This window comes from Diospyros lotus, chromosome 13 (genome assembly GCF_014633365.1).
Source record: "Diospyros lotus cultivar Yz01 chromosome 13, ASM1463336v1, whole genome shotgun sequence".
NCBI lineage: Eukaryota > Viridiplantae > Streptophyta > Magnoliopsida > Ericales > Ebenaceae > Diospyros > Diospyros lotus.
In genome coordinates this window covers 20,362,202-20,373,617 of record NC_068350.1, presented here as the reverse complement: position 1 = coordinate 20,373,617, position 11,416 = coordinate 20,362,202, and the positions used below count along the sequence as shown (strand labels likewise).

The window sequence follows — 11,416 nt, the reverse complement described above, 5'->3', positions numbered from 1 at the left end:
TTGTTGATTTTCAGATTCATTTGGTTACAGTCAATTGTATAATTATACATACATATATATTAGCGTAACAGTGTGCATGATCAGATTCATTCGTTGGATTTTTATCTGTGATTCTTCAAGCTTTAATCCGTTGTTGATTCATATGATTGATTCTTATCAATTGGGACTTGGTTTCCCAAAATTTCATTCGGAATGGTGTTGTTATTAAGTTTTGAATTAAACCCATGGTGTCTCTGTCCATGTTTCGTTTCTGGGCTTGGAAGATGAAGGTATCCGGATACTAGTATTTAGTATTCGGATACCTAGCATTCCAGAAAGTTTTTGTTCTCTTGCAGGCCAATTTTGACCTTGATGGAGCCTGAATCTTGAAAAATTCAAAACATAAAAGTTGTAGGTATTCCTCTTTTCTTTCCATATCATTTTGAATCAGCTCAATCTGAGTTCATAACAGAGAGTTATGGCCAAAATACAAAAGGGTAACAATCTGTCCCGAATTCCGAGTTTTCTTAAAGTTGTCTCTTTGAGTTTTGTTCTCTTGCGGGCCAATTTTGACCTTGATGGAGGGAGAATCTTGAAAAATTAAAAACATGAAAGTTTTATATCTTCCTCTTTTATTTCAATAGAAATTTGAATCAGATCAATCGGAGTTCATAACAGAGAGTTATGGTAAAAATACGAAAGGGTATCAATCTATCCACTCACCATTCCAGAAAGCTTTTGCTCTCTTGCGGGCCAATTTTGACCTTGATGGAGCCTGAATCTCATAAGATGCGAAACATGAAAGTTGTAGGTCTTCCTCTTGGATTTCAATACAAATTTGAATCAGATCAATCAAAGTTCATAACAGAGAGTTATGGCCAAAACACGAAAGGGTATCAGTCTGTCCCGAATTCCATGTTTTCTTAAAGTTGTCTCTTTTAGTATCTGAAAGCCTTTATCCCAGACTATCCAAATACCCTTCAGAGTATCCGTATGCCTTTTTTCTAGTATCTGGATGGGTCTTCTCAGAATTTTAAGTAGGCTTCCAGAAAGTCCAATTCAAGTTTAATTTCAATAAAATAGTCAATACACCTATTGAATTTAAATGCCAGATTATATTGAGCTAATCATGCCCATGCCATAATACATAGTTCATAGAATCTTGTATTCTAATACATTGAAGATTAGATTACATGTTTAGTATTTATTATGACATGGTCAGCATTACTTGTGAGATTATGTGCTTACACTTTTGGTATAAGCATTTGGCACGATTTTATATGGAGCACTACATATTGTGTGCCAGCATATATATGTGCACAACATTGCATTAAGTGCGCCAGGCGGCTTGTCCGCGGGGATCCCACTAGTTTAGTTTTCAGTTTTGTTTTGCTCGCTTGTTGTCGACCAGGGAGCTAGGGGCATATTGCCCACAGTATGTGCTTACAGTTTTTTCTATTTGCAGGATTCAGATCAGGCAGGTATGATTTTTTAGTTATGTGGGCCTATGAGCCAAAGTTGCATACTTGCATCTAATTTACAATTTATGTGCATTACATTATTATGAATGCAACCAGTTAGTAACTATACTCAATACAAGTTAAATCAGTATTTATTCTCAGCACCAGTTCAGTAAGTTTTAATTAGTATCGATATTTCTTCGATTCAGCTACAGTTATTTCTTTCTACCTTACTACTTGCTGAGCTTTGTAGCTCACCTTGTACTCTTCACCATTCCAGGTCCTAGCGGAGGAGTACCAGATGTGGGGCCTAGCAGCAGTGTCTAGTAGTGTGTGTACGTGGAGCCGCTCAAGACCAAAGGTGTCTGGGAGTTTATTAGTTGGTGTCTTATCAATTTAGGTTTATTTTATATCTCAGTTTAGGGATTTTCCCTTAGATGTAGTTAATGGTTTTCAGTTGATGTTGACTCAAAGTTTTATTTCAGTTGATTGAGATATTCAGTATTGGTATTAGATTTCAGTTTATTAGTTAGTTTTATTTTTATTTTTCCCGTAGCACCTCTTCTCGGGTAATTCTAGGAGAGGGGGTGTTACACACTTGCCATTGCATTTTAGGCGCATCAAGTTTTTGGCGCCATTGCCGAGGACTGTTTGTTAACAATATTGAGATTTGCAATTCTTACTTTAATCTGGAATCAGTTTCTGTTATTTAATTTTTAGTTTTATTTATTTATTTATTTATTTATTTTTTAGGTGGATCTCATGGATGACCCGTGCTAGAAAATCTGAGTTGATAGATTTTGATCTGGAAATTGAAAGACCGCTTCATAGATTGAATAACTAACAAAGAGAGATTATGGAAGAAGAAGATCACAATATAGAAGCCCAGAGCTCATTGAGGGATTATGCATCACCTTCAGTTGATGGCATTGCCTCGAGTATTCGTAGGCCGGCAGTACAAGCTAACAACTTTGAGATCAAGCTGGCAATCATCCAAATGATGCAAGCCACGGTTCAATTTGGTGGCTCTGTTAATGATGACCCAAATGCACATATCGCCAACTTCTTGGAGATTTGTGATACTTTCAAGCATAATGGAGTCTCTGATGATGCTATACGCCTAAGATTGTTCCTATTCTCGTTGAGAGACAAGGCGAAAGGGTGGTTGAGTTCACTTCCACCAGGTTCCATTGCCACATGGGATGCCATAGCCCAAAAGTTTCTAGCCAAGTACTTCCCACCATCAAAAACTACAAAGATGCGAAATGATATCACTACTTTTGTGCAGTTTGAGATGGAGACATTGTATGAAGCCTGGGAGCGCTTCAAGGAGTTGTTAAGGAAGTGTCCACACCACCAATTACCCGTGTGGCTTCAGGTACAAACTTTCTATAATGGATTATCTTCTACTAATCGTTCTATGATTGATGTAGCTACAGGAGGTACCATTATGAGGAAGACACCGGATGAAGCTTATGAGTTGTTGGATGAAATGGCGTCTAACAATTATCAATGGCAAGCTGACAGGTTACCAATGAGAAGACCGATTGTAGGACATGAAGTGAGCAACATCAGTGCTTTATCCACTCAGGTGGCTGCCCTTAATGCAAAGTTGGACAATTTATGCAATCCATCCATGCCTACCAGGAGCATCACTTGTGACTTATGTAGAGCGGTAGGACACGGTTCAGTAGAGTGCCAAATGGGGAATACTTTTGCAAATGTGTCAGAATCTGCCAACTTTGTAGGGAATTTCCATTGTCAGCAACATAATCCATACTACAATGTTTACAATCCAGGATGGCGTAACCACCCCAATCTCTCATGGAGCAATCATAATGCTATAAACCATCAAGCACCTTCTGGATTCCAGCCACAACAAGAGAAGAAACCAAGCTTGGACGAGTTGATGACCAAGTTCGTAAATACTGCTGAGACAAGATTCCAAGGTATGGAAACCAAATTTCAGAACCAGGAGGCATCTATTCAAAACTTGGAGGTACAGGTTGGGCAGATTGCCAAGATGCTTTATTCTAGCCCCAAGGCTCTCTACCAAGCAACACAGAGACCAATCCAAGAGAGTTAGCTAATGTTATCATGCTAAGGAGTGGAAAGGAGTTGCAAGATCCACCTATAGCAATTGAACTTCTGAGAAAGCAAGAGGGGATGATCCAAGGAGAAGTGCTTCCATCAAGGGAATTTTATGAGACCAAACTAAAAGAAGCTGAGACAACACAAAGAAGGCTAAACCAGATGGAAGCAAAATATGAGTACAAGTGGTCACCAAAAATCAAGTTTTTAGATCCTAATGTCAAGCCATACGTGCCGCCATTGCCTTTCCCTCAAAGACTCAAGTAACACCAAAATGAGCAATTTGCTATGTTCTTTGAGATGTTAAAGAAGCTGCACATCAATATTCCATTTGTGGATGCTATCACACAAGTCCCTACCTACACCAAGTTCTTAAAAGATATTTTAGCCAACAAGAGGAAGCTAGCAGAATTTGTGAGAGTCAAGTTGAGTGAAGAGTGCTCTGCCATTATGGAAAACAAGTTGACACAAAAGCTTAAGGATCCAGGGAGTTTTACTATCCCTTGTATTATTGGTGACATTTGTTTTGATAAAGTTTTGTGTGCTTTAGGAGCTAGTATTAATCTCATGCCTCTAACTATTTTCAGGAAACTAAGTTTGGGAGAACCAAGGCCAACCACAATTACTTTGTAGCTTGCGGATAGATCGATCAAGCATCCAAAAGGTATTGTGGAAGATGTTTTGGTAAAGGTAGACAAATTCATATTCCTAGTTGATTTCATTGTCTTGAATATGATTGAGGACCTTGAGGTTCCCCTTTGGAAGATGATGTGGTGGTGTCATCACCGCTGTCAGAAAATTCATTGCTATCATGGTGTTGACCTTGCCGAGTAGGACAAAGAGAACTATTATGCATGGTTTAAATCAGGTGTTTATCGTAAATTGAGAAAGAACCTGATTTGGGGATTGTCGAAAAGTTTCATGCTTCAAGAGTAAGAGGCTTTGTTGAGAAATGTGAGATTTAAAAAGTCCCAACGAAATTGAAGCTGGGCGCGTAAATTTGGCTAGAAGACCGCTACAAGAGTGGGGGTGTTACTGTGTTAGCTTGTTGTGGTGCGGACCAAAGGCATGAGTCATCCTACAGGTGCGGTGCCATAAGTGATTGTGCAGATGGTAATAAGCCAATCACTTGTGCCACGCACCGTGGGTGATGACGAGGGCAGATTAATGGTTCCGCGACCTTAAGCGCAATGGTATGATCCTTGACTCGCGGTAGGGTTTAACAGCCAAGGTAAGGCCTAGCATGGGACATGATTGTAAAAGTTGGAATTGGGTGAAGTATTGAAGGGGGTTGCTCAATGAAAAGTTTCCCCGTATGGGTATGAGACCCCTACTAGCGTGCAATATCGGCCAGAAAGAAAGGCCAGAGGAGTTTGTGTGCTTAGGCGAAGAGCTCCTGGTTGGGAGAAGGTTGGGGCCCGAGCATGGTTAAGCTCGAGGTGAGATTGTAATGGTGCATGCATCGCCAAGCTCGAGTTGGACTCGGGTAATGCACGTATGGTTGAAATGTGTAATTACTTGACATGGTGTTAGGTACATCGATTTTGCATAATCGTATCGATAAATGAGGGTCGGCTGGTCAAAGTAGAAGACCATGTATAAAATGGTCGAAGTTGGCTGGGTGGGCCAAAGGGTTGCTTCCCGTGCAGTGATAGCAGGGTTAGCCATGAGGATCGACTCAGTCTTTGCATGCATGTGATTAATGGCAGTGTGCCATGGTGGAAAGAGTGTCAAAGTGTCTTGTGGGCACTAAAAGAGACATTGTGGTGAAGATCAGTGCTAAAACGTTGCTAGTTGGACCAACGTAAAATCGTGGCCATGTGTGATTGGCAATGGGAAACGTTGCCGTGTGCGATCGGCGTAAAAATCGTGGTAGACTGATCAGTGATGCAATGTTAGCAAGAGCTTCTTTCACTTGATGGGAAAATGGGAAGTGGACAGTAAAAGCGATGCTTCGAGGCAAAGAAAATCCATCAGGAGATGGATGTCGTCGCAGTAAGCGTGACCAGCGACCAGTGGTGCGATTTGGCTGGAGGCCAAAACGGTAATCAATTGGTGAATGCCCTCGAGAAGCGAAGAACAATATGCCTAAATGAAGCCTTGAGGTGGGAATAACCCGAGGTAAAGGTTGAGAAATGGTTTGGCTACGAGATTCTCGAGCAGGGGATTCAGAGAGTAGCTGGAGAATGTGGTTATCTTGGGCAAGAGATTAAGGTAAAGTGAATTTCGAGGACGAAATTATTTAAGGAGGGTAGAATGTAATACCCGATATTACATGGTATTGAAAATAAATAATGTTGATTATTTTGGACAGGACCTCGGGTGGTCCGGGAAGCCCAAGAGTCGGTTTCGAGTAATTAATTATTAAGGTTTGCCGAGTCGGCGACAGGGAGTGCCTCGGGACTTGGATGTCTAGGGAAGAGGACAAGAGATTGATGAGCATCTCGGGATGAAGATAATGGCGCTGAAAGCAGTCCGATCGGGAATAATTTTTTAAATAAATTTTGTATAAGCCCGAGTGGGTGCCAATACCGAGTAGTCGGAGGGGACCTCCTGGAAGCTGAGGGGACCCCAGGGGTGGTTCGATTTTCTGAGTAAGACAACCCTTAAGTGTTTTCGGGTCGAATGAAGGTCCCGTGCAGGCGCAGGGACGAAGTCAGTATTTTCGAGTAGCGGTCGGCTATTAATTTTTGATAAATCGAGATGTGGTGTGGCTTGATGATAATTTAATTAAGCCTTGGAGGGTCAAGTATTATTATTAAAAGTCCCAAGTGTAATAATAAAGATCTTCAAGAGCAATTATTAATTGCTTAAGTGTAATTAATGAGATATATGGGGGGTTAATATGTAATATATATGTATATATATATATCGTGTGTGTGTGCTGTGAAGGTTTCAAATTTTGAAATTTAAAAATAGAGAGGGAGAAAGTGATTGCGAGGGAGCCGAAGCTTGAGAGATCGCGAGGGGCTGAGAGAGAACTCTTTGCTGAGTGAAGCAAAACGCGAGAAGAGTGAGAGCTTGGAGCTGTCGATGGCTGGCTGGAAGCTCTAGCCGAAGGACAGCAGCCATGGCTGTCGTTTGATGGCCGAACAGAGAGAGGGAAACAGAGAGCTCGGGGGGGAAGAGTCGAGTGCAAGAGAGTGCGAGATTGCGAGAGATTTAGAGAAGGAGATCGGACCGTGGCTGGAAGAAGAACCAGCGACGAAGTCGGCCATGGTCGACGTGGGGCATGCAAGGCAAAGTGGCGGGCTACGGTGGCTCGCATGGAGGCGCACGGCGGTGCTGGTCAGAGCTTCAAACAGCGTGGAGGCGACCATCGGGTTTGCGTCTAGCAGCGGCAGGAGGCCATTTGGCCGACAACGATGGCTAGGGAGCTTCGGAAACCAGCAATGGCAGCCTCAGCCATGGCAGCGCGCGGAGTTGGGAGCAGCAGCCACGGCCGTTGGCACTCGCGATGGTGGCTCGCGGTGGAGGCACGACGACCGGTGGCGCTGCGCGTTATGGTGCTGGGCAGCGGCGGCGTGCGCAGGGAGGGCTGCTGGTGCGCGGCCGAAGGAAGAAGAAGGAGGAACAGTGCGCGCAGGGAGCTGGAGAAGAAAGGAGGAAGAAGAGAGAAAATAAAGAAAAAAAATATATAAAAGAAAAAGAAATAAAGGAAAAAGAAAATAAAGAAAATTTGGGAAAAATCTGGAAAAATAGGAGAAAATTCCAGAAAAAGTCTAGAAATTATTTCGGAACACGAGGAGCGTGTCAGAGGCTTGAGATCGAGATTTTAGATGCAAGTGGCAGCTCGAGAGCCAACGCCGGTGTGGGCGTCTGATCGGTTTTCTTCTCCAAATTAATCAAGGTAATTAATTTAATTCTTTTCAAAATATTTTCATTATGTGAGATAATGAAATGTGATCAGTTGATTGGTTTATGCCTTGGTTGGGGTTGTTTTTGTTGAAGTTGTTATCAGGGGTTTTGCGGTATACAGCGTAGTTGAGGGCATCGGTTGAATGCCAGATGTTAATGGAGTTGGGGTTTGTGTGTTGCCTCTAGGTTCGACCGAGAAGGCAGTGATCCTAGAAGAGCTCGGAGTTCGGGCTGGCGTTCTCGCCAAGGCAGAAATGAGGCTTCAAGCCAGGTAAGGGACGGCCCCATGTGGAGGTGGCCTTGCAAGTGGGTAAATATGTCTGATAATGTTTTTATGTTGCATTGGCATGTAGTGGTTATATCTTGTGTGATGCAAGAACTAGTGGACCTGTGGCCATATAGAGGACTAGTGTGGTGGGGGCTGATAGGTTGATGCCTCAAACCTTAGTGGGTTGTGAGGATGAGTGGACCTAGCCTCATTTGCATGCATTTGGCATACATAAACATGATTATATTCATATTTACATGCATTGCACCCTTACTGAGTCTTTATGAGTCATGAGGTTTTACCTCATGCGTAGATGTTGCAAGTCCAGATGCAGGTAGGGATGGCGCCGGGAGGCTGTTGTGGCAATTAGCATTGTTGCCTGAGATGTGTTGTTGTGTATTCCCCTGTAATTTTTTTATATGTATTCATGTAATTGAATGTAAGCGATATTGAGCACTAGATGTATTTAATTGTTGAAATCATCGTAGTGTGATAAATGATTGTGAGATTGTTCGTGGTATATGGCTTAGTTAGAGAAGCCGAGTTTCGGACCGAGTAACCATAGCGAGGTATGTTCTCATAAACCCCCAATACTCAGCGATGTGGTTGTTATGCTAGCTTTGTGCCTGGGTCACCTTTGGCTTGCGATGAGGCGAGCTAGAGAGAGGTGAAGCTCACTCGGGTTTCGGGTCCCGGTCCGCTGAGTTTTCTTATTTGAGTTGGGACCGATTCCTGAGTGGAGCGAAGGGAAGGACGAAGCCTAGTTCCCACCTAGGGCGTTTCCTGTTAAAACATAGTCCAACCCTTCAGTTGTGGTTCAATGGGTGAGTAATCCGGTCGATTATTTACCGGTGGCGCCCGTAAGTGGGAGCGGGTCGTTACAGTTCTTCATCCTTACCTATGATTATTTCATTCTCTTTGACATGTGACATGGAGTCAAGGTTGTTACAAGTGCTTAAGAAGTATAAAAGAGCTTTTGGTTGGACCATATCAGATATTCAAGGAATAAGCCTTTCCATCTGCACACACAAGATACTTATGGAAGACAACTACAAACCAACCGTGCAACCACAAAGAAGGCTCAACCCGATGATGTAAGACGTTGATGCAGGTATTATCTATCCCATCTCTGATAGTTCTTGGGTGAGTCCTGTGCAGGTAGTACCAAAAACGGGTGGCATGACTGTTGTTACAAATGAAAAGAATGAGTTGATTCCTACTAAGACAGTCACAAGATGACCAGTGTGCATTGATTACAGGAAGTTAAATGATGCCACTAGGAAAGATCACTATCCCCTCCCTTTTATTGATCAAATGTTGGAAATATTAGAAGGTAGGGATTACTATTGTTTCCTAGCTAGTTATTCAGGATACAACTAAATTGCCATTGCCCCTGAGGACCAAGAGAAGACTACATTCACATGCCCTTATGGTACTTTTTCATTTAGGAGGATGCCATTTGGCTTATGCAATGCACTTGCGACTTTTCAACATTGCATGATAGCAATTTTTCATGACATGGTTGAGGATTTCATGGAAATATTTATGGATGATTTTTCTATATTTGGCTTTTCCTTTGATGATTGTTTACATAATCTGTCTTTGGTTTTACAGCGTTGTGAGGATACTAACCTAGTTTTGAACTGGGAGAAGTGTCATTTCATGGTGCAGGAGGGTATTGTGCTAGGACACAAGGTTTCTCATGAGGGAATTCAAGTGGACCCTGTAAAGGTTGAGGTGATTGGGAAGTTGCCACCACCTACTTCTGTCAAGGCTGTGAGGAGTTTCTTAGGACATGCCGTGTTTTATCGACGTTTCATCAAGGATTTTTCCTTAATCTCATGACCGTTATCTAATTTATTATCCAAAGATGTTCCTTTTAACTTTTTTGATGATTGTTTGGAGGCTTTTCACACCTTAAAGGAGAAGTTGATCATGGCACCTGTAATGGTAGCACCAGATTGGACGCTTCCATTCGAGCTTATGTGTGATGCCAGTGATAGTGCAGATGGAGCTGTCTTAGGCCAACGAAGGGACAAGGTGTTTCAAACCATTTATTATGGGGAGAAGGTGGAGATTTACACCAACCATAAGAGTTTGAAATACCTCTTCTCCCTGATGGAGTTGAATATAAGGCAGAGGCGGTGGATTGAGCTGTTTAAGGATTTTGACTACGAGATTTTATACCACCCAAGGAAGGCCAATGTATTAGCTGATGCTCTAAGTTGTCATAAAGCATCTATAGCAGCTTTGATGGTCCAAGAGTGAATCTTATTGAGATAAATGAGTGAGATGTCCATTTCTTCCTCCAAGGAGAGCCCTATGGTGTATTATGCATATATAAAGATGCAGCCAAATATGATTGAGTAGATTCGATCTTGACAACCTAAGGATGAGAAGTTGGCTCAGATTCTATCTGATGTGGAGAGATTTTCTCCCGTGGGATTTAGTCAGAGAGGTGATGGCTTATTGACATTCTAGGGTCGTGTTTGTGTGCCCAACGATTTATGAATAAGGCAGGAGATTTTGTCCAAAGCCCATAAGACCCATTATACCATTCACCCCGGCGTGACAAAAATATATCAAGACTTGCGTTGACAATTTTCGTGGGATGGAATGAAGAAAGATGTGGCAAAATTTTTATCTTGTTGCCTGGTGTGTTAGCAAGTCAAGGATGAACATCAGAAACCAGCAAGTTTGTTGCAATCATTGCCCATTCTAGAGTGGAAGTGTGACAACATTTCTATGGACTTCATGACAGGTTTTCCTAGAATGAAAAAGGGAAATGATGCCATTTGGGTAATAGTGGATAGGTTGACTAAATCAACCCACTTTCTACCAATTAAAAAGACGCATCCCTTGAGTAAATTGGTGAAGTTGTATATTGAAGAAATTGTAAGGTTGCATGGGATTCTGGTGAGTATTGTGTCAAATAAGGATCGGTTTACCACTCATTTTTGGGAGGCATTACATGAAGCTTTGGGAACAAAATTGAAGTTCAGTACTACATTTCATCCACAGACTGATGGTCAAACAAAAAGGACGATGCAGACGATGGAAGATATGTTGAAGGTGTGTGCATTGGATTGTCACGGCTGTTAGGATGATCACTTGACACTAGTAGAATTCACCTATAACAACAACCATCATTCCAGCATTAGGATGCCGCCCTACGAGGCACTGTATGGTCAACCATGTAGGTTGGCTATCTGTTGGGAAAAGGCAAGAGATAGAGCATTATTGGGGCTGGAGATAATTAAGCAAACTTCAGAGAAAATTAAGACTGTTAGGGCACGAATGAAAGCGGCCCAAGATCGCCAAAAGAGTTACGCGAATAAGAGAAGGCGTGACTCGGATTTTTTTTTGTAGGAGATCATGTATGGCTGAGAGTAATGCCCATAAAGGGCGTGTGTTGATTTGGGATTTTAAGGAAACTCAGTCCCTAGTATTTCGAGCCTTTTGAGATTCTAGAGCAGGTTGACTTTTTGGCATATAGGTTGACCTTGGCACCTCAGTTAGCCAGGGTTCATAATGTCTTCCATGTATCCATGTTGAGGAAGTACGTGCTGGATTTCCAGCACATCATCGATTATCAGACCATTGAGATCGGGGAGGATATTGCATATGAGGAAATGCCAGTTAGCATTTTGGAGTGAAAAAAGAAAGTGTTGAGGAACCGATCAATTCTATCTGTAAAGGTCTAGTGGCAATGCCACTCCCTATACGAGGCTACTTCAGAGCCTGAGGATGAGATGCGACG

General features: G+C 42.3%; 1 protein-coding gene and 1 non-coding gene across 2 annotated transcripts; one reads left to right on the top strand and one right to left on the bottom strand.

The window, feature by feature from the left end:
• Positions 1-2,295: 2,295 nt before the first annotated feature.
• Positions 2,296-3,525, top strand: LOC127788106 (uncharacterized). Its single transcript, XM_052316218.1, has one exon. It carries the CDS (start codon positions 2,296-2,298, stop codon positions 3,523-3,525), a length of 1,230 nt encoding a protein of 409 aa, XP_052172178.1.
• On the bottom strand, positions 2,695-2,801 carry LOC127789383 (small nucleolar RNA R71). The gene has a single exon (XR_008020559.1). It is a non-coding gene; the product is annotated as a small nucleolar RNA R71 (small nucleolar RNA).
• Positions 3,526-11,416: the final 7,891 nt, after the last annotated feature.

What these genes read in the sequence shown, in the direction of transcription:
- LOC127788106 (XM_052316218.1), top strand. Translation starts at nt 2,296, where the DNA reads ATGGAAGAAGAAGATCACAATATAGAAGCCCAGAGCTCATTGAGGGAT.